Source organism: Pelecanus crispus, chromosome 16 (genome assembly GCF_030463565.1).
Source record: "Pelecanus crispus isolate bPelCri1 chromosome 16, bPelCri1.pri, whole genome shotgun sequence".
Classification (NCBI taxonomy): domain Eukaryota; kingdom Metazoa; phylum Chordata; class Aves; order Pelecaniformes; family Pelecanidae; genus Pelecanus; species Pelecanus crispus.
Window position 1 is genome coordinate 8,843,207 of NC_134658.1, and position 23,159 is coordinate 8,866,365.

Here is a 23,159-nt window from a genome sequence, read left to right on the forward strand (position 1 = left end):
TGCCGAGCTTCGGGGGTGACAGAGGAGCGGTTAAGCGGTGGAGCCGGCAGCAGCAGCAGCATGCCCCGCGCTCCGGGGGAAGCGCCTTTGTGCTTTTCCAGGCAGACGGTGCTGCCCCATCCCCTCCGCACCCCACTCTGCTCTGGATGGACGTTCGTCTCGCCCTCTTCCCGTTAAATGCTTCCAGAACTGCAGCTGTCTAGCAGGAAGCTGAGAGAACAGACCATGACCAGCCCCTCCCCAGCTGAGGACCAGCGTCTCCGGCTCCCACGGCAGCGACGCCGGCCGCAGCAGGGCCCTGGACTCTGGGAGCAGGGGAAGGCAAAGCTGCGGGCAGGGGCATGGCTGCAGCCAAGCAATGCCAGGCTGCGGCTTTGGCCAACAGGGCCTTGCTTGGCCATCAGAGGAGGGATGCAAGCAGCTGCCAATGGAACAGGAAACGAGCTGAGAGATCACAGACCCTTTTAAGTGGGGTTATTCACTAAAAAACACAACCCTGCTCCCCGGTGGCACTGGCCAGGGGAGCAGCAGGGCCCTGAGTCCCTGGGCGGGATGTCCAGGGCGAGGTGCAGAGGCGGCTAGCAGTCTGGTTGAAGGGGCAAGTCCATCCTGGCCCGGCTCCAGGCGGGCTCACTTGTGCCTGGCACGAGGGAACTCCTTCCTGCCCTTGTCACGGCCCCCGAAGTAGCGGACCCTGTGGATGGCCTCCAGCTGCCGCTCGATGGTGGCCCGGATGTCCACCTCGTCAGGGATGTGGACATAGCGGACGTTCCTGCCGGTCACAAAGAGCTCGTCCAGGCGGGACACCGCGCCCTGCCTGTCCGTGAAGGTCACCTCGGCCAGCCGCACGTTCATGAAGGCGTCGACGTTGGTGACGCGCCCCGTGGCCGTGCTCTCGTCGCGGAGGTCCACGGTGGTGACGTGGCCGCGCAGGCCCTGCAGCAGGATGACCAGGCTGTTCTCGGCGATGGTGCGCTCCTTGACGGAGTGGCTGACCTCCATCGCGCGGCTGCGGCGGGCAAGAGGGAGATGCCGTGCTGCGCCCCGGCTGGGCGCCCGCCGCCGGGCAAACCCACCCTCCTTGCCTTGCACGCTCGTACGCGTACACAGCGCCCCTTGCACGCCCGCCTGCACGCCGCCCCTCTCCCAAGCCACCCACGTTCTCCACGCACCCCCCTTGCACGCTGCAGTCCTCGCTGCCGGCTCCCCTTGCACGCCCGCTTGCACACCGCCCCCCTCCCACCGGTCTCTCCTGCTCTCCCCGCGCCCCCCCCCCACGCACGCACAAACCGTCCTCCCGCCCTTGCGCGCTCACCCGCGCGCCCCCGCGCTCGCTGCCTCCTCCCCTTGCACACTCACACGCTGCCGCCGCGCCGCCCCTTGCACACGCGCCCGCGCGCCGCCCCGCCCCTTGCACACGCGCCCGCAGGAAGGGGCGGCCGCGCCTGCGCACTGCGCCCCGCCCCCGGCCCCGCCCCCCGCAGCCGCCGGCAGCCGGGCTGGGCGCAGGCCTTTAATGTCGCTCAGAGCCCGTCCATCAGCGCCAACAGGTCCTCGCCCTTCCCGCCGCTCGCCGGCCGCGGCTCCGCCACCTCCAGCTCCCCCAGGATGCGGGAGAGCTCCGCCCGCCGCCCCGGCTCCTGCGGGGAGAGACACGGCGCTCAGCCCGCCCGCCTGCGGACGGGGGCCTGCGCCGGGGGCACTGGGCTGTACTGGGGGGCACTGGGACGTACTGGGCTGTACTAGGGGGCACTGGGATGTACAGGGACATACGGGCGGTGCTGGGACGTACTGGGCTGTACTGGGGGGCACTGAGCTGTACTGGGACGTACTGGGGGTGCTGGGGGGCACTGGGACGTACTGGGCTGTACTAGGGGGCACGGGGATGTACTGGGGGTGCTAGGGGGCACTGGGACATACTGGGCTGTACTAGGGGCCACTGGGATGTACTGGGGGTGCTGGGGGGCACTGGGATGTACAGGGACATACTGGCAGTGCTGGGACGTACTGGGCTGTACTGGGGGGCAGTGAGCTGTACTGGGACATACTGGGGGTGCTGGGGGGCACTGGGATGTACTGGGCTGTACTAGGGGGCACTGGGACATACTGGGCTGTACTGGGGGGCACTGGGACGTACTGGGAGCTGATGCCCCTGTAAAGCAGGGGCTGCAGGCATCGGCCTGTCGCCACAAGCAGGCGGGTGATCCAGGAACCGTTCTCCATCCTATGCAGCTAAAAATTTCCTCTCATGTTTCCAAATCTCAGAATCACAGATTCATTTACGTTGGAAAAGACCTTTAAGATCATCAAGTCCAATCATTAACCTGGCACTGCCAAGTCTCAGGTTTCAAGTTCTCTTATTAAACAGTCACCAAATCCACAGGCTCGGCAGCAAATACTGCCATTACTTATATATGAGCTTAACTGAAAGGGGGTGGGGGGGGAAATATGTATTTAAGTTACTACTGTGGGTGAAACTCTGTTCTTAGCAAGGCAGGAATGATGAGAATCAAAGATCTGAAGCGCGCTGTACGTACCTGCGTGGCTTCTATGTTGATAACCTTGTAAGACAACTCCTCTGGTCTAGTCAATGCAGCATGTCTTGATTAAAAACATGAAAAGAGTGCTTAATTGCATGAAAACATACAAGTAAATTATAAAAATCAGATTTCATGAGGCTCTTGTAAGCATGAAGTTTGGACAACATCCCTGTTCCTACTAGGCAAATTAACGTATTGACCCCAGTTTGGAGACTTTTCCCTTAGATTTTTTTTTATGTAAAATGTAGAACAGCAGGAATATCCCTCTAGTTGAGATTAAAAGGTAAAAACATTCTGCAGAAATCACATAATCAAAAAGTCTCATTACCCTTATGCTCCCTGCCGGAAGGGGGCTATGGTGTTCAAGCCCATCAGGCTATTCTTATCTCCGAAATATGTACATGTATTTGGGGGAGAGGAGAGCTGAAAGGGCTGAAGGGATGTCTCTGTTCTGCGGGACAGAGCTAAGCACGGATCAGCGTCACCTGGAGGGAACGCACGGCCGAGCATCATGGGAGACACCAGTAAGGGAAATGGCTCTCCTTGCTGACAGCCTTAATAAAAAGGTCAAGCCAGGGAAACTGCTCCTCTTTTGTTCCTGCAGGGACCATCTGGACCAGAATACAAAAATGCTAAAACCCTGCTATTCTGTCCCTAAAGCTGTTAAGGGCCAGCTTCCGTCTCCAGGCTGTCCACCTGGCACTAGGTCCCAAACCCCACACCAAGAAGGACTTGAGCATACTCCTCCTCTTCGTCAGTGGTGAACAAATTCAGCCGGAATCCGGTCTCACTGTCACCAGGTTTCTTGATCTCCAGACCTCCCAGCAGCCTGGCCAAAAAGTTCAGTTCTTCTTTAGCAAGAGGGTTAGGGGCTATATTCTCCTGCAGAAAACAGCAGTGGGTTCATTGGTCAGGTTACCAGGGAGACGAGGACTGTAATAATTTTTGTGTTTTCTGGTATTACATAAATGTTCTTCAAAGTGATATAAATACATTTCTGCGTTGTTAATGGTACAGATTGTGCAGATAACTAGTAATTATCAGCTATATATTTGAAATGGTTGCTTGAATTTATAGACCCGGGACAAGATAATTTTCCAGCTAAACTGAACAGCTGAGAAATCTGTAAAACCAGCTTGCTGTTTCCTGAAGAGATTAAAATGGAAGTAAGTACACCATTGCATAAGCCCATGTGTAAGATTCTTTAGGAAAACGTGCCCTTCCCCTAGCTGAAAAGGGGCCATGGAGGATTGGGTGGGGCTCTGGGAAGAACTAAACAGGTTCCCCTGAATTTAGCCTGTAAGCATAGACTAAGATGATGGTTATTGTTTCCCTGAGAAAGGGGACGAACAAAGGGGAAGATAGTGCAACTGTCTAGTAAATGATGCGGAGATGACGGATGTGGGTGTTTCATTCAGTGTCCCCATCTATTAAAAGCCAAGGGAAGCAGAACGTACAATCTGCTGGACGTGGTGAAACTGCTCAAAGGAAACGCTCCCACCACGTGTGACCGGCTGCGGGACTCACTGACACAGGCTAGTTAACCAGTGAACCAGTGACAGGAACAGAACGACACTGACCTTTGCATGGGATGCCAAGTTTTTGGATGCTCCTGACATGTGTGTCTCTACTGGCCGACTAACACTGTACCTAGAGAGGACACATGAGGAAGAGCAACCCGTTACTTGTATGTGATACAGGAACTGGAGGGAGCAGCATAGGATCTAAATATCATTTACAGTCTTCAGAAAAATGTCCTAAAATAACTGAAGTGAGAAGTTACAGTTCATTTCAATGGAGCATTGAGGCATTCAATATACGAGCGACAAAGCTGTGAGAAAGAAGTAAGAAAATGCTTTCTCTTATTCTGCAAATGGAAAAATTACATAAGACAAACACGGAGAAAAGAAAGTAAATTACATTTCACAGAACATGCAGTACCAGATGGGAACACTCTTTACTCAGCTCTACTGTACACATAAACCAGACTTTTGCTCTTTTCAACAGCTCTTTATACACAGCTATCCACACGCGTGCTGTTTCAGGCCATCACTTTGTAAAGAAGTCAAGCTGATAATAGTGGAAGAGGCAAAAATAAATACACAAGGCTGAAGATGTGCTTCTAAAAAAAACACATAACGTTCAACATTTACTTCATGTTTCTATGTAGGACGAAAATGACTTACATATTTGTTCCAAGTTTGAGGACTCTGTCTCCATAAAGATCAAAAGATCCTTCCCTTTGTGGCGTAACATAATTTCCACCAGTGGTGAACTCGGTTCTTTTAACTTCATCTCCATGGCGATTAAACATCCTTAAAAACAAGTCATTATTGAAACATATTTAGCAGTTTTATTACTGATTTTCAGTACTTCCTCTGCTTACTGTACAAGAGAAATGGGAATAAAACCTATTCTGTACATTGGTAAATGGATAAATGACTAATAGCTAATTTACTAGAATAGAGAATGCAGAAACAGCTTAGTATTTCATTGCTGGGTGACTTAGTCCCAAATCCTGCCCTTTAAACAGTACTTACTGGAGGTTCAGCTATCCATGCAACACAAACGACAGTCTAAGCTCGTTTCCTATTAGACCTCTGGGACTGACTGTTCCTCCGTGAGCAGCCATACATGCAAGGCACTGCAAACAGTATAAGCAGTGGTTCAGAATTCACCTGATGAGTCCTGGAACTTCTGTACCCCAAGGAACAGGGCCTGATATTGGCAGCACAAAGCGACCATTAGAGTTTTGCACTTTATCCTTCAGAAAGATAGAGACCTGCAAAAGAATATTCCACTGTCTAGAAAATCAGTTACGTATCTTCTGATCCGAATTCTTTGAAGTCTGACCTTGCAGCCTTCCTGCCTAGACTGGGGTTGGTTTCCTAAAGATTTTGAGGTATATATAGAGACTATGATACAGGCCAAAGCCAGTAATGTCAAACTGTGGTTCAGAGGATGGGCACACTGATGTAACAATGGGGGGAAAAAAGTGTACTGTTTATGCACTTGAGTATGATCGATTTATTTAGAGAGTATCAAGCCCCATGACTTCAAGCTCAGGTTCTCAGTTTCATATCAAGTTTCTACTAAAAGGAAAACCATATTTATCAACAGGCAAATCCATACCAGTAGATATTCTTTTTTCCATAACATTTTCGAATTGAGTATTATTGTAGTAAATTTACTCAATTTGTAAAATTTTGAAGATCGAAATAGCAAGCACATCAAGATGACTGAAAAGCATAAGTAACAAACCCAAAATTACAGTGTAATTATGACAAGATACCTTCATATAGTAGCCACAACCTCCCTTCTGTTCTTACTGTCTAGTTATATTGGGCTCTTACCCTTATGTGCATGTCCTGAAAAAAAATGAGGAGGGTTTGCCTGATGAGCTGAAATTCACCAGCAGAGAGGCAGCTGTACGTCTGGAAAAGAAAAACCATCATGTAAGGCTTTGCAAGTGTGTCGTGTCCAACCCAGGTAAAGGTGGAAACAAGTATATCAGAATACTGCTAGCCAAAAATGGTACGTGTGTGGCAGGGGAAGCAGAAATGATAAAGCGGGGCTGCTGGTCATTATCAGTAATTATTATCTGTGACTAAGAGTCTGGTTTAATTTCTGCTGAAGTCAGTGGAGACTTTGATCAGGCTGAATAAGCAATGTATATATTTAAACTGGGCCAGTAGAAAAATAACACTTGACTCGTAGACATCTCCCTCTCCAGAAGCCCTTTGGAAACATTTCATGACTTCCCAGAGCTTTAACATTTTATGAAACCAGTTCCCTTTCACTGGGACACTCATATTCTTTGTCCAAAGAATTACAGCAGTTACATGAGCCGAAGCTGCTAACCAGGAGGCCCGTTTGTTTCCCTCGGGTTAAAAAGAAGGAAAGGTTATTTGGGTGGTTCTCCAAGGTTAAGAACATATCAACCCCCACACTTGATATGGCACTTACTGATACAGTATTTAGTCTCTAAGATTAGCTTGAAAGAGGAAAAAAAAAATAAAATCTCAAACAACAGTGCATCCCACCACTTTTCCAAGTATTCTTACTTCAATGAGCTGTCGGAAAGTTTCGTCCACCTGGTTCAGAATGCCAGGAGAATCACGTACGAAATCCTTGATCGCGTCCAGGTGATTGAATGTGACCAGCAGAATGTCTTTGGGCCGAGGGCACAGCAGCACTTGGTATTTGAAAGCCATAGTCATAAGGTCATACAGCTGCAAAGTAACATGGGGAAATTTTGGTTCTGTCACAACACAGGGAGTGACACTGCTTAGGTAACTTCACGTTGATGTAGAAAGGGATTGAGACACTGAGGCTAGCACCCTCCTATGATAAGAACCGCCATTTTAGCTTTGTTTCCTAAGAAAATAAGACCTCTGCGATCATACTGCCAGCCCTCCTGCTGGTATCTCCAACTGCCTTTAAAACTACTGCCAATTTCAACACCACTGACACCCGGGTAGAGGTCTGTCCCGGTTTTGGCTGGGATAGAGTTAACTTTCTTCCTAGTAGCAGGCACAGTGCTGTGGTTTGGATTTAGTAGGAGAAGAATGTTGATAACACGCTGATGGTTTAGTTGTTGCTGAGTACTGCTTACACTAGTCAAGGACTTTTCAGCTTCCCATGCTCTGCCAGGGGCACAAGAAACTGGGAGGGGGCACAGCCAGAAGAGTTGATCCCAACTGCCCCAAGGGCCATTCCATACCATACGGCGTCATGGGCAGTATGGAAACTGGGGGGGTTGGCCGGGGAGCAGCGATCGCTGCTCGGGAACTGGCTGGGCATCGGTCGGCGGGTGGCGAGCAATTGCATTATGCATCACTTGCTTTGTATATTATTATATTGTTACTATTATCATTACTATTTTACTTTATTTCAATTATTAAACTGTTCTTATCTCAACCCAGGAGTGTTTCTCACTCTTACTCCTCCAATTCTCTCCCCCATCCTACCGGGGCAGGGGGAGTGAGCGAGCAGCTGCGTGGTGCTTAGTTGCTGGCTGGGGCTAAACCATGACAAGGTCTCACAGGTAATCCAGTTCCTACAATTTTTTTCAAAATTGTCTGCTGGATATACTGTTTGCAGGCAAAAATCTAACACCTGCAACTGCAAAACAGTGAGTGTCAATATAGAAATATATGTATTTATATATGCTCACATACATATATATTTTTAATATATATTAAAAAAAAATCAAATAAAGAATGCTTACTGAACCTCTCAAAATCAAACATTTACATATTAAAGCCGAAATACTTAGTTCTGAAGTATCTGATACTACCATGGATCTCCCCAAAGCTTCCTTAGCTGAGAACCAGTTTTACAAAGAAAGCAAATGGAAAGAGGGCTGTTACAAAATGCTTCAAAATTACAGTGACGTAAAGCCATGTACTAACTATCGCAACCAGAAACTTGTGAACAGTAGCACGGAAGTACAGCACGGGCAGGGGGTCTTTTTTACCTTGTCCATGCTTGCCTGGTTCAGTCTCATGATTGACGCATGAGCTAGCCGGTCGTACACTGTTCGCAGAGCTTTCTTGGAATAGAGTTCCTGTGGTTTAAACAGCTCTTCCATAAATTTTTTATTGAACATGGTTGTGACGATGTCATTCATAACTGCAAAGACAAAGAGTCTCTGTTTTTTGCTTCAGAAACAGCACATTCACCTGATTCATTCCACACTGAGAACCTGGACACTGACAGCTGCGAGGATTGACATGGACGCGTACCTGTGAGAACTAGGTGCATAGCCACCGAAGAAAAAAGGAGGAGGAACATCACTTCTTAATATCAACGTTTTTCTCTATCCCACATTGGTCTAAGTGAGCAGCACGATTCCTGCTGACTGTCCCCAGGGGCAAAAATGCTACTGAAGCTGCAGACAACAAACCCGGTTTTCCAGTAGGAATAAGACTGGTTTTGTTGCCTTGTTTTTACAGCAAGGGTTAGCATTTTCCCCTTTTTAAATATTTGGTTCTTATAGGCTACTCTGGCATGTATTATCTATAAAAGCTACAGTTCTGCTTCCCAAGACGACTGTTGTGCATCGCTCTAGATTTTTGCAAACTATAGCTAGCTGACTCTCTCTTTAGCCTCTGACGCTATCTATTTTTCCTTCTAAACAGAAGCTCCTGAATGATTCAAGGCTCCTTGAAGTATTTGTGTTGAACAGATTAACACCTGACAGGTATTTAAGGAAGCATTTATAACACTGCGATCTCTGTCAGGCCATCCAGTGCTCTTACACAGCAACATCTGTGGATACTAGAGCAGCTCAAAAGCACAGAACTCTAAACTCCCTTACACAGGCTTCATTTTTTATGTGTAAATTCAGCCGTGGAATTGTTATGCGACTTACTCAAGACTATGTAGAGATCAGGAGTGCTGAGTATAAGGGTTATGCTCTGGTTATCAAGCTTTTAATGCAAAGATGATAGAACACATTTTGCAGTGATTCAAGCAGGTGCAATATCTTAGCTTTTGTGCTGGATCCAATACTTTTATCATACACCTGATACATTCTACAGAGTTATCATAAATAAGCATTTATTTCTCTATCAAAAAAAGTTAAATAAAAATTTAAATTCATAGATTACTGTACAAGCATGAATTTTCCTAAGCAGATGACTGTTACTGAAGTTCATAGTCCCAGCTGATTCTTATGGATTAGAAAAAACTCAGCGGAAGTAATTAAAAAAAGAAAAAGTGAACATATACATAGTGATAGTGAACAGCTATTTGAAGTACTACTATAATTATTCACTAGTGGGTCAGACACCTGGCTTTTCACAACTGTGGTACTGAAGCTACACAAACAGCCAAAAGAAAGTTAACGTCCCGGTCACTTCATCTTTTCTTGGATGATTAATTCCCTGGGGAACACTGCTAGGTACGCTGTAGGCGCTCAGAACCTGGCTGCAGATAGCTGTTTTCCTGAGGGCAGGTGCCTTCTGATGAGATCCCCTCTCCCTGCTTAAACCTGATGCTCACAGGTTTTCTCCTACACTGGTGCCACACACATTTTGGCATCCATTGCGCCGTACCTGATGGAGCTCACTAGTTCCTGTTTTAAGTACCAAAACCATAGAGACAGGTCTCAGCTCAGTTTCTGAGCAGCATGCATTACAAATACACTTTGTAATTACAAATGGGAAAAACATCCCTCCTCTTCCTTGCTTCTTTTCAAACAAACTGTCCATAAACAATCCCTACTTGCAGTCTGAGGCAAAAATCCTCACTTTTTTTTCAGTGGAGAAAAAAAAATACATTGTATTAGTATGTATTTCATTTTGCAAGTCATCAATTATGACAAAAATAAGAACTTTTGCCCTATAGTGCTATCAAGAAAAAGATATTTAAGTTACTTGCATATGTTGTCTGCTCAAAGGCTTCTCCTCCATCTTTGGAGAGTCACTAATAACCAAAACTGTCAGGAGACAGACAACGTCCCAGTACGCTGGGTGTAGCTGGTAGATATTCACAATGGAATTGGAAGACCTGCATTAACCACACACCCAGCCTTACATAAATTATCTTCCAAAATTAAAACCTCTTGTATTGGCTATAAAAAGAACTGAGAAAGACATTAAAAAATCATGGTAAAGGGCAAATCTCACACGGCATGTTTGATAATGACACAGCAAAGAGATCTCAGAGCACAGGTAGTCCCTAGGGAGATGTTTACACCATTCTAACAATGGAAAATAACAAAGAAAGGAGCATTTGCTCAGGGAAAATAGCACACCAAGCAACATAGCATAAAAGCAATTTAGCAGAGAGGGGTTTCATCAGCTGGGAGAGGGAAACCAAGTAGAGACAATGCGATGGACAGAAGAGAAGCTGAGGATTTACGGTGGTTTTCACCTACACGTGCCATGTCACCGGTGACAGACACATTCCAACACCTAGTGCACTGTCATGTAACATGGCTCAGATGCATGACATGAGACTGGAGTCTTTACGCCCGGATTATGCTCATGCTTCTCAGAGGACATTCAAGGCAGCAGAGGGAATGTTAGAATCCAAAACAGTCACACATTCTACTTGCCACAGGTTTATAGTTTGTAACAAGGTCAAAGGCAGGCGAAGTTGCCTTGTTATGGCTTCAGCAGCAGCAGCAGACTCGGCTGGCTGCGGTACGTAACTCTTCAGAGATTGCCCCAAGAGCAGTGTTCATAGGCAAACTTTTTTCTCTCACAAGAGAAGCTGGTTGGTCAACATGGGATCTGCATCTGTGCCGCTACCATCTAAATATGGTAAAGCGGGCTTTTATACATTTATAAAAAGAGGAGTATGGAATCTTTTAGACTTCCGAGATATTAAGTGCTGGAAAAAAGTGTTCTTGGAAACAGCACATAATGGTAGCAAAAAAACCCTGGGGCAAACTCCAGGATATCAACATTCACCTTCAGTAAGTATTCAAAACCTACAAAAGATGCTTATTTTGAAAAACATGAATCATAACCGTGATCCCTCTAAAAAAGGGCTGCTCAAAAAGACACTGAAAGTTCTACTCATGTTCACCTAGCAAAAAAACTGAGATAGTTGAAGAGATTTATTTCCTCATCCCGCTCCTTGCCACACCCCTTTGCTGGAGGCTACCATTTCAAGGCAGAGTCCAGAGGAACCGCACACTCGCGCCTCAGCTGCTCCACTGTGAAACCTGATGTCTCAGCTCAAACCCACCTTCCGGGATAATTTCAGTCAAGATGAGCTTGGCTGAAGTGTGGGCACCTGCTCCTTTGTGACCACTAGCAGAGGTGGGTAAGCAGCTAGGATGCAAATGCCTTAAATCTTTCCTGGAGTTCACCTGTCAAAACCCTAAGCAATGAATTGGAAAAAAAAAAAACCTTAGAAAAATGCAGTATACATAATGTTCCTGCATTTAAGCAGAAAAACAACCTTCACAATGCTCACACAATTACGTGCTTGCATTAATACAATGCTAGAAAAATACAAGTATCATTTTGGCTAGAAAGACTGCTATGATAAAAAGTTCTGATCTATTTACAGTCTTGGTTAAATTAGCAACTTATTTTTGAAGCCATACAACTTTGAGATATTGCCTATTTTTTCTAAGATCTATAGTTAAAGTGCATTTTAATGAGCAGGTGAGTATTATTATTCGTCTTTGACACTATGACTAGAAGGCTGCAGGAACAGCATACAGTGTGTTCACGTACAATGAGCCTTGTGTGCATGTAGTGGTGTTCGTCTACTGCATGCAGCTAGAAGATTACAGTACCTCGTTTCCTGTCCACATCTGTCCATTCATCTACACGAAGCATATAAAACAAAAACATCAGTTCAAGAAGTAAGAACAATAGTTTCAAGGAGAATAAAAGAAATAAACTAAAAAAAAAAAATCTAACTAATGGACTTTGGTATTTCTCATCAGCATTCAGCACTTAACCAGAAGGAACTCTTCAGCTACTTGACATCTTTCACTGTCAATGAGCACACAAAAGATGAAACCTTGCCCTCCCCTTGGAAAAAGTCTTGTTGCTTCAATGGAGATAAAACTTTACCCTTGGTTGAATCTTATCACATTTTGCATTTAGCTTGGACAGTTTGCAGCTGGTTTTGCACTTACAAGTGAACAATATGCGAGCAAACAGTTTTAAGCATTAAAAACCACCTCAGTGTGGACGAAACCACACCTCAGTAAAATTAATGCCCGATTTTTTGGCAGATAAAATGCACGTGTGGATAAACTAGTACAGATCTAATTCTCCTGCTGAGATACTCCACGAAGTACGGCTAGTTTAGTTTAAGCTCTAAACTTAGACCTATATAAACAGTAGCAAACTTTTGTCAGATCATTCTCTGAAGACACACATGAATAATTAAAAATTACACTGCTGTAGTGAACCCTTTGCTGTTGTTTTGCACTTCTTCCTATTGGACAGGCAGGAGAAGAAAAAAAAAATGCAACTACCTCTTCACTACTGAGTTAGTATTGAGTTGATTTTTTATTACAAAATACTAAAGCTTCCTGAAGCGCATTCCCCATCCCATGACAGGAAGCTGCAAGAATTTTTAAATTAGAACTGCTTTGCTTTTAAAAGCGGTAAACAAAGAGGTGCTCAGCTGTAAGCTGGATTTTTTGTGCACGCATATGAATGCACAGGGCTCTACTTTTACAGTAAGTTTGACAATATGCTAGACTGGCAGATTTTTATAAAAGCCAGACAAGGGTTTCAGGAGGCACGCTATTTGAAGTTCTTCTTAATTGTGCGTGCTTCTTCTGCGCAGGCTTTACAAAATTATTCCTGGAAACCACTTCCGACTGCAAAGCAATCTGGTCTTTCCGAAACAGCTCAGGACTGGATTGAGAGACTCAAATCCCGAGTTACGCTGATTCCAAGAGCGTATTTCCGAAGCTCTAACCTCTGAAGCAAGCACAGAAACACTGAAAAGCGTTTCAATGCCTGCCTTCTCTGCAGGCGTGTGCCAGATTAGCTGCAATAATGCCTTCGGGCAGTTCGCACCGCAGAAGCTTCGTGAGAGCTGATTAGCTCGACAGGCTTTGCTTCAAATTTAAGACAAGGGAGGGCAGAGGCAGTCGGTTACCGCCGTTAAACCGCGCTGAGGAAAGCCCTTGCCCGAGCCGCCTGTCGGGGCCGGCGCTCTGATGCTCTGGGACTTCCCGAGCACCCCCCAGCCTCGGGGCGGGCGGGAGCAGAGCCCTGCCCGGGGACGCGCTCCGGCACGGCGGCTGTGGCGGTGCCGCTCCGCCTGCCCCTCGGGGCCGCCCCCGCGCCGCCAGCCGCTTCCCGGGCTCCGCTCGGCGCCGGCCCGGAGCGGGCCCCGGGCTCCCCGCGCCTTCTCCGGCCCCGCACCCCGCCCGGCGGGGGGAGGCCCCGCAGGGCACGGGCAGGCCGCGGGGAGCCCGGCCAGCGGAGCGAGCCCCGCGGCGGGGGGAGGGCTCAGGACCGGCTCCGGGAGGGGCGCCGGCCGCCCGCCGCTCACCTTTGCGGGCCTTCTCCCCGGGGATGCTCTGGGCGCGGAGGCGCTGGTCCAGGATGTAGAGCATCTCCCCGCCCAGGTTGAGGAAGAGCAACGGCAGCGTCCGGGCCGACATGGCGACCGCCGGGCCCCGCCGCCGCCGCCGCCGTTGCCGGGCAGCCAAGGAGCCAATCGGGAGGCGCCGTCTTGGCCGGTCGGGGCACGGAGGGGCGCGCGTGCAAGCCCCGCCCCTGCGCGTGCGCACACCCACCGGCGGGCGGGGCCTCTCGCGCGAGCGCCGCGGGTGGAGTTTGACATCGCGGGGTCAGGGGAGGAGTGGGGAGCGCGTGAGGGAAGGGCCGAAACGGGGCGGCCCGGGGAGCTCCGGCGCCCGCCCCCCTCCCGCGGGTCAGGGTCCGGCAGCTCTTGGCGTAACAAAATCACCGCGGCCGAGGACAGAATCACAGAATCGTTGAGGTTGGAAAAGCCCTTTAAGATCATCCAGTCCAACCATTGACCTACACTACCAAGCCCACACTAAACCAATCAAGGCTAGACCAGACTGAACCATGTCCCCAAGTGCCACCTCTGCCCGGTTTTTGAACCCCTCCAGGGATGGGGACTCCCCCACCTCTCTGGGCAGCCTGGTCCAATGCTTGACCACCCTTTCCGTAAAGAAATTTTTCCTAATTTCCAACCTAAACCTCCCCTGGCGCAGCTTGAGCCCATTTCCTCTCGTCCTATTGCTAACTACTTGGGAGAAGAGCCCAACACCCACCTCGCTACCCCCTCCTTTCAGGGAGTTGCAGAGAGCGATCAGGTCTCCCCTCAGCCTCCTCTTCTCCAGGCTGAACACCCCCAGCTCCCTCAGCCGCTCCCCACCAGCCCTGTGCTCCAGACCCTGCCCCAGCTCCGCTGCCCTTCTCTGGACACGCTCCAGCACCCCAATGTCCTTCTTGTGCCGAGGGGCCCAAAACTGGACACAGTATGGCAGAGGGGTGACTGCCAGAGGAGGGCAGGAGTGTGCAGTGAGGCGGGGGTCGGGCTCTTCTCCCAAGTAACCAGAGACAGGACCAGAGGAAATGGCCTCAAGCTGTGCCGGGGGGAGTTTAGATTGGATATTAGGAAAAATTTCTTCACAGAAAGGGTGGTCAGGCATTGGAACAGGCTGCCCAGAGAGGTGGGGGAGTCCCCATCCCTGGAGGGGTTCAAAAAACGGGCAGAGGTGGCACTTGGGGACATGGTTTAGTGGGCATGGGGGTGTTGGGTTGATGGTTGGGCTGATGATCTTACAGGGCCTTTCCAACCTTAGTGATTCCTGGTTTTTACTTTCATTATGAATAATCCAGCCACCAAGCCAGGAAACACAAAATTGCTACTCTACCCTTAATTGGTTTAGTGGTGGACTTGGTAATGTTAGGTTAATGGTTGGACTGGATGATCTTAAAGGCCTTTTCCAACCTAAACGATTCTACGATTCTATGAAATTACAGTCGCAATGATTAACACAATTTCTACAGCGGCAGAGCTCCAAATCGACTCGCGTTTTCCTGCGAGAAGGAATGGTGCTTTGCGCTACTGTCAGGGCTGCTTCATTTCCAAATGAGCAGCATTGCACCTCATTCTCTCCCCTCGTTCCTCATCCCGCAGCCCAGATCCCTGCCAAATGCTGCTGCGCACCTGGGTCAACGCTGTTTGACGGCGCAATCCTACCAGCCCGCCGGGTAACGACAGGAGACGGGCGCTGCTCGGAGGTGCTCTCATCCAAAGACATCACTGCCCTCCCTGCTGCGAGGCGGTGGTGAAGCTCCCTGGCTCCTCTCGCACAGACCAAACTGCTCACACCACAGCCCAGCGCATCAGCTTTAAATTAAACTTCTAAAACACTTTGACGACTCGCTGCACTTTCCTGGGTGCTCACATGGCGCAGATCACGCACGCACGCAAAGAGGCCACGTGTCTTAGGTAGTCATTTATTGTTAAAGAGCCTGGCCGTGTCACAGCCTCAACGTGCCGCTACACGGGCGTTCCCTCGCACTGCGCCTGTTTCTCCCTTGCAGCTCTCGCTCTGGCTTGCCACTCTCTCCTCTGCTTCAGCCTCTCTGGTGCTTTCAGCTTCCGCACCTCCTGGAAAACCTGTGGGAAGAGCATAAGGAGGTGAGAGAAGGGGAGAGACAAAGCTGCTGCTGAGCAGAGTTGCTCCGCTGCCACTAATTGCTGCTGCATGCAGCCGAGCGCCTGCAGCAGAGGCCCGAGGCACGCTGTGCAGCAAGGTCAACTCCTTCCGTGTGCATCCTCCGGGACTCCGGCCAGCCCTGTGTTCAGGGTGCCATTCGGAGGTATTCCGTTATAGCTACCCAGTCTTTTGGTAATAATGTATTGGACTGAAATTTAGTATTTACAGACTGAAGGCACATCCAGCTTTTTGATTCTGCGCAGTTACCCTAAGGTGTATCGCACGCAGCTGTTACACCAATGTATTTAGAGCAAAAGAGAGCAGACAGTGGGCGTACACGCATTCCTGTGCCAAAGTTGCCATCAAATTTAATGTCTCACATATTAGTTCCCCATACCAGGCTCTGAAAAAAAGCTGGTTTGAACCATACATTTCTGAGCACACTAGTAGCACAATCTGAAGTTCTCAAGCGCAGTACAGCCGCAGCGCATGCGTCGCTGCCCACTGCATAACTGTCTTCCATGGAGCTCTTTGCCGAGCTTCTGTATTTCTCTACAGACATTATCATTGTCTCCTCAAATTCAAAGCATGGATTAAAAGGACTGATCTATCAGTCTTTTGCAACTGTCTTAACTGTACCCTTCTAGATATTTTTTCCTACTCCAGCTACACGGCTCCCTCTCCACGTGGCTCCATACCTTGAGACAGAAAGCCTTCTTCACAAGCCAGCGCTTGGTGACCCTTCTGGAGTAGGGCGGGGGTAGGGTGTACTGGATGTTCAGCTGCTTGCAGGTGTTTTCAAAGGTATCATAGCGGACGCGGCGAAGATATGCAAGTAGCTTCTTCCGGCGATCTATAGCCATCAGCATGCGACGACGGTTATTTTTATCCTGCAAAGGACTTAATGTTCACTAGATCGCAGACAGATTATACTTCCGTTCCAATAAATTACTTAGAATAACTAGATTATGGCGGAAAGGAAACAATCGGGGTAAGGACAGTATCTCAGAACAATTTTTCTTGGCAGATACCGCAAGCACGTTAGGTCACTACAAGGAGATCCGAGACGACTTAATTGACTTCACTGAAATTGCTTTCTTCATTCTGTGTCTGCCCCTTCCTCCCCCAACCCTGAAGACTTTTCAATTTGGATGCAGTTTCAGGCAGTGGCAAAAGCTGCAATGGCTTGGAGGCAAAGGCTGTAGGGAAGATCTACGGGCTAAAAACTCTGCTTCCCCTGAAATGTGTTGTTCCAGAAATAACACAGAAGAGTTTACCTTTGTTTTTCCAGAAATTAAATGTGAAAATAAAATGTGACTTGGCTCTATCTGACCATTTGGGTTGTTCTTTAGAAGAGAATATGTGTAGCTTGAGCCGTGCCGTTCAGGGCAATCCCCCATGGGGGAAATTTCCCTACCCTCTACAAGCAATTCGTGTAGAAAGCAGGCTTCGTCCAAGTGATTTCAAAAAGTGTCTTCTGCTGAAACATTGGGTACAACTTCTGGCTTCTTACAAAAACTGAATTCTATTCTGTTTTGCCGTTCAAGCTTTTATGATTAACAAATAATTATGGACCTTTTTCAAATGCAGTTCATTAACCTGTTTCCCATCTTTTGCACTGCAGAAAAAGTCTTTAATATATCTTGTTCATAAACTTGTAGTTGTGATGTTTCAAATTTGGGCTCTGAACCCAGGTAGCTTCAAGTAGGAAAGCGATTGTTATGACATTAACACGGCCCTGTCCACTAAACATTTTCATAGGCAGAACAAAGAGAGAATACAGCTGCTGAAGTGATAACATTAATTGCATTGAAAACTAAGCGGTGAAGCCACATCTGCAGCAAGGATAAATTTAGCTAAAATCCATTCAAAGGGATCTGCTCAGCCACTTCCACCAATCCAGTAAGAAAAAAAGAACACACTCCACATTTCAGTCGGTGAGAATGTAGCTGTGACTGAGCCAGCAGCTTCCCAGACTGGCACCAGAAAACAGTTATAACTATTTTATAAACCTTCTTAGGAAAGCCATAATCCCCAGAATTAAAATCCTTTTGTTCTAAACTGAGAAAACAACCTGAACAGCTGCTGTCTCAGACATGTGGGCTCAGATTACTGATGGTTACCTTGGGATGCCTCTGAAGATGTTCCTCGTAAGTGCGTATCTTGGCAGTCAACTTAGCAACTATAAAGAACAGACACAAGAAGCTGTGTGAGCAGCTTTCCAGGGTGAGACAGTATCATTTGCATTCCCTTCAAATTGCCAGTCGAGGACTGCTGTTCTGCTGGGTACCCACCGCACCACAGCAAGTATTACTGCACAGCCCTCTGAACAAATGCAAAACAAACCACAAAATATAACCTGCGTAACCTGAGTCAGAACTATTACTGTTATGAAGCTGCTTAATTAGAGGTTAAAATTTTAACAACAGATCATACAAATTTCTCTGTAAAGTGCCTCTTGCATTACTGATGACTTTACATTCATTTCACTTCACTTGCTTTAAGCTTTGGAGGAACAGACACAAATTAAGAGGTTCTTTCTAAGGGCAGCAGCCAGCTCTTTGTGATTTCAGGCTTTGGAGAAAGGTGCTGGTGGCATCCTGAGAAACTGAAGGCCTTTATTAATGATAAAGCGGCGCATCTTGGTCAACGGCAGCGTGGCCTTCATCCCTGTATTGTCCCTACACTGTGCTTCAGCCAGAGCCCTCTGATGCAGAGGGAAATTTGGGTTCCGTGGCTAAATCTAGCAGTTTATTTTGGTAACGAATGCAGTGCAATGCTTCACATCATATAAGCACTTCAAGCAGAATAATGCACATGCTGCCTTTGGAGTGTGGATACGGAGTAGGAATTTGGAAATCATCCTAGCAGACATCTGCCAGTAAGAGCGTGAACTGCCTCTGCAATGTTCCCAAACCCTGGACAGGTTCTCCAGGGCATACTGCAGGCTACTTGCCCCTCAGGTGCTCTCCTGAAGGAGATTCTCCTAACTGATACAGGAAGCTTGAAGTGCTGGGGTGGGAATAGCTGAATAAAAGCAGAGATGTATCATCTGCCAACAATATCCTTCTACTTTTTTAACCTACCTTGCACCTCAAAGGAGCCATTGTCATTGGGAGACCTCCTGACCTTCTCCACCAGCTGCTGTGTCTTTATTTTCACCTTCTCCTTCTGTAGATAACAGAAAAGAGCTTGTCACTTTCTCAGGAACACAAAAGGTCTGAGACACCCCAGCTCTCTTCCCAAATGCCCAGATAAAGGCTTTGTAATTAATAGCTTTACTCAATGTCCATCGCAAAATGTGTAAGAAGTGCTGAAAAAAAGGACCTACTGCTTGCAGGACAATGTCAGAGTACAGCAGCAAAGCAGCACAAAAAGATCTCAGCAGAACACAGAATCGCCATTGTTCAAGCCAAGAGTCCAGGCACACCCCTCCTCCCAAGCTTACAGGAGAGGTGTTGAAGAGGCCCCACTGCTCTCATGGGTGGAAGAGAGCACTGAAACTGATCTCACATGGCAGTTGCCTTTACTTTTCGCATCTTTTTAAGTTTAAGTGGTAAGCAGCAAGGAATAGTAAGATCTTTGTGCTACCTTACAATTTGCTTGCTTTGTTTTTTTGGGCATACAAGAAGTAATTTGAAGAACATCTGCTGTCCAGTGTCCTATTTTCTAGAACAAAGGCCAACCATCAGCAGTAACATAACAGAGCTCATCTCCCCAGTGGTTGCCTAATATTTTCTTCTCTCATTTTAGTATGCAATTATTATCTAACGAAGACTGCACGATAAGTTTTAAGAGCATACAAGACTTATCACTCTCATGTATTTAATAGCCCCAGATTTGCAGTCACCGAGCAATACTTAAAAATAAAATAAGTGAAAGGCCTTTAACAATAGAGACAAGTCTTACACACATGTGCTCACTAAATCTTCTAGGGGTTTTTTTATGCAAGTAGAATGAAACTAACCTGGCTCGCCATTTCCAGTGACAACAGTCTTTTCACTACATCATCAACACTGCAAGGAGACTGCAGATTAGTTTATAAACTAGAAACAAAGTATATTTAACAACAGAAATGAGGTTAGGTTTTCGGAATATATTAACTTTTCTCAACTTTAATTTCTTCTACAGATTTACAGCAACTCTCCTCCCCTCCCAAACCTGTCAGCCATAAACCGTTTCTTGCATTCCTAAGAAAAATCGTGGCTGAGATTACAGAAGCACCGAATAGTTTTGCTGCTGTGGGAAGCACAGTTATTTCAAATGATGGTGAAGTCTTATCAATTCCAAAAACAAGACATGCAAACTGGATGCTGAAGATTAACTCCCAAGTAAGTGCGCAAGGATGAAATAATTAATTTTAAGTCCGGCTCCTTCAAAGGTCTGCAACAGCCTCAGTCACGCCACTGGGGGCTCTCCATGCACCGCACATGAGCCGCTCTGGAGTCGAAGCATAAAAACGCTAAACTCCAGGTCCAAATTTCAGAAGCAGCCATTCATTTTGAGTTGTTTAACTACACACTCTCTAGCACCTGAGTTCCAGACAGGTACAGACTATTTCTAAGAAGATCATTTCTAGTATTTCAAGATAATTTCTTTTTTCTGTGGACTACAAAGTCCACAGAAGATGTGGGCAACCAGCACTTAATCTTACATTAAGTAAACAAAATCCTTACATAACCCTAACCAGTGACTGCTTTTGCAAATTTGACTTTCAAAACGACTTTGCAATTTTTGTGCTGAATTGCCTACCAGTGACCACAGAGCATTAATTAATTACTGAGCAGGTGACAGCTTCCACCTATTGTGGCTGTGTGTAAGACACAAATCTCCGCAGAGAACAGTCATTCCCTTTCCCTGTAACATACCTATTTATTATTGGGACATTGGCATAGTCTTTCTTCAGCATTGTGGGAGGAAGATCATCCAAATGGCTGGGGATGTCTACAAAGAGATTAACATTTGAGGAAGAGCGGTACGAAGTCAGAGTTCTGAACATGCCTGCAAACTAGATCGGAGGAAACAAGTTGCAAAGAAAATAGACTGTATGCTCCAAACAAGAAGGAAGAACATAAGAGATCAGCTGAGACGGCAAGAATTGAATGAATAAAATTGGTTCCAGCCTCTTGCCTTCAGCACTCTGGATTTACAACACGGTGTACAGTCCACCGAGATCAGTGATCTCTTGCTAATGACAGTTGCCATTTCCCACATATTCATGAGCTCCTGAATTTTCTGAGTAACTTTTGGGCTTGCAAGGAATTCTTTCTAGAAACGCAGAACCACAAAACGGTTTACAAAGGGGCCTTACGAACTTTCTATTCCAAACTCCCCTTTAAAGTGGGACCGTCACCATCTCCTTGTCTAGCAAAGCGCTGACAACCTCTGAGGATGGATAGTCCACAGCCCTTCTGTGAAGCATGTTCCCACGCTGCACTGCCTTCCCAGCGAATCCTTTTTCCTTTTTTGTCCAGCTGGAACATCTCCGAGCTGCTCTTTGGGATCGCTACCCCTCATTATGTTGTTTGGCACTACCAAGAAGAGTCTGGCTCCCTCACCCTTGTAACTACCCATCAAGAAGCTGCAGGACTGCAGAATCCTGCAACAGGGATTATGTTTCCTCTCTCTTCCCATGATGAGCTCTGTATCTTTAAAATGAAAACCACTAACTTCTCCAAATACCCTCTTTTTCTGCAGCATTAGGGTACAATTCTGATAATGTCAACAGTAAAACATTTTGCCATGTGGTCCCATTAATCCTGACATACCTTTCCTCTTTCTTCTCACAGGTCTGGCGTAACACCTGGCTGTCTGAATAAAGAGACTGCAAGCTTGATGGAAGAAAACAAAGATTTATCAGACTTGCATACACTTTTTTAGCTACATACACATTAAATACTGCTCGGTCTGTACTAGAAAACTGGTCAGAGTACTTAGACTCCGAGGTGATCAGCGGCCAGCCAGGTCCCAAAGGAGTGTGGAACAGTTCAGTGTGGTTCTCACATGGGTGCCAAAACAAATGGGAGAAGCTATGCTGCTTCAGGGTGATCTGAACGGAAATGATGAGAAGAACAGAGCAGCAGGAAGAGATTACAGACACGGAGCAGAGAGTGCAAGGGCTCCCCAGCTGAACTGTGTTCATTTAGAGGGTTTAAACTGATGAACTAATTCAAGTAATTTCACGTGTGAGTTAGACAGGCTGCCCTGGACTACCCCAGCAGCAGAGCACAGAGGCAGCAAGACCCAGAGACAACCTTCAACCAGCACAGCTTGGTACAGATGAGAGTATTCACCAGCAGCCTGAATTGAGCTGTTCTTTGACCTTCTAAGAAGGAACTCTTCCAACTGCTCTTTCAAGGTCCCTGCTACAGGAATCAATACCTGCTTCAAATTATTCACCCGTGCCTCAAACATGTTTTCAAGTACAGACTTTGCCAGCCCACGCACCTGCCTGCAAACGGAACTGGCCCGGAAGGATGCAAGCTGGGCTCCGGGTCTGCGCGCACCAGAGCTGTGGCGGGGCTCTGCGCGCCTGCCATGCCTGCGTGGGGTCACAGCCTGGGCAGAAAACACCCCCGGGCTCAGGCCGCACCTCGGCCCAGCTCGCAGCAGCTTCGCCTGGGAGACAGCCGGCCCCGGAGCCCCCCGAGCTGCTCCAGCAGCTCCCCGCTGTGCGCAGGGCAGGGGCGGCGGGCAGCCCCCAGCCCCGCCGTGCCTGCCCAGCCCTGGGCCCTGCCCGGCTCCCTGCCCGCCGCCCAGGCTGCCCCGGGACGGGGGCTCAGCCCCGCTCACCCCCGCTGCCTTGAGGGACACCCGGGGTCCCGCCCGCCCCGCCACCTCCCCAGCAGCGCCCCGGGTGCCCCCATACTCACCCAGCCCCCCGACCCCTCTCAGGGCTGCCCCAGGCCGCCCCCGGCCCCGAGGCCGCCCCTTCCCCCGCCCGGCCTCCTCTTCCCCTTCCCCCTGCCTCCCCCCCAGCCGCCTCTCTAGCGCGGCCCGAGCTCCCCGCGCCCCTCACCGGCCCCATCGCCGCTACTCCCCAGGACGGCGGCCCCGCCGCGGGCCGGCCCCGCCAGGCAGCGGCCCAGCGCCGCCCGCAGCGCCAGCATGACCCGTCCTCACCGCCCCGCCGCCGCGGGCGCCGCCATCTTGCCCAGGCGCGACGGCCGAGCGCCGAGCGAGGGAGAGCGGGCCGAGCGCCGAGGGCGTCGATGGGCGGGGCGCCGGTCAGCCGCTCCCCGAGCCCCGAGCCCCGAGCCCCGAGCCCCGAGCCCCGCCGGCCGCCCCGGGCTCGTCCCGCCGCAGAGGCGTCCCGGGCCGTTCTCAGCGCGTCCCCGTTTATTGCGGGAATGGGAGGGGGGAGGAGGGGCGGCAGGGGACGCACACAGCACCGGCGGAGGGAGCCGGGCGCCCGTCGGGCGGCCCCAGGCCTAGGCCCGGCCCGGGCCCACCCGCAGCCCCCGGGGCAGGCCCGGGGC

The 23,159-nt window shown here is 48.7% G+C and overlaps 3 protein-coding genes across 4 annotated transcripts; all 3 read right to left on the reverse strand.

Annotated features, from left to right (window-relative positions):
* Positions 1 to 630: 630 nt before the first annotated feature.
* LSM10 (LSM10, U7 small nuclear RNA associated) lies at positions 631 to 1,002 on the reverse strand. The gene has a single exon (XM_075722081.1). The coding sequence runs from the start codon at positions 1,000 to 1,002 to the stop codon at positions 631 to 633; it is 372 nt and encodes a 123-aa protein (XP_075578196.1).
* A 521-nt stretch (positions 1,003 to 1,523) lies between these two features.
* On the reverse strand, positions 1,524 to 13,641 carry OSCP1 (organic solute carrier partner 1). 2 transcript variants are annotated; one of them, XM_075722002.1, is made up of 11 exons: positions 13,530 to 13,641; positions 11,803 to 11,832; positions 8,020 to 8,174; positions 6,605 to 6,772; positions 5,894 to 5,974; positions 5,219 to 5,322; positions 4,727 to 4,855; positions 4,121 to 4,190; positions 3,283 to 3,422; positions 2,538 to 2,601; positions 1,524 to 1,640 (listed from the first exon to the last, which is right to left on the reverse strand). In XM_075722002.1, the coding sequence occupies exons 1-11, from the start codon at positions 13,639 to 13,641 to the stop codon at positions 1,524 to 1,526; spliced, it is 1,170 nt and encodes a 389-aa protein (XP_075578117.1). The 2 variants fall into 2 exon arrangements, with proteins under 2 accessions (XP_075578117.1, XP_075578118.1); XM_075722003.1 differs by lacking the exon at positions 11,803 to 11,832.
* Positions 13,642 to 15,462: 1,821 nt separating this feature from the next.
* MRPS15 (mitochondrial ribosomal protein S15) lies at positions 15,463 to 22,790 on the reverse strand. Its single transcript, XM_075722027.1, has 8 exons — positions 22,700 to 22,790; positions 21,450 to 21,512; positions 20,550 to 20,625; positions 19,649 to 19,697; positions 18,768 to 18,852; positions 17,805 to 17,863; positions 16,380 to 16,571; positions 15,463 to 15,641 (listed from the first exon to the last, which is right to left on the reverse strand). The coding sequence occupies exons 1-8, from the start codon at positions 22,788 to 22,790 to the stop codon at positions 15,522 to 15,524; spliced, it is 735 nt and encodes a 244-aa protein (XP_075578142.1). The 3' UTR covers positions 15,463 to 15,521.
* Between the last annotated feature and the right edge of the window lie 369 nt (positions 22,791 to 23,159).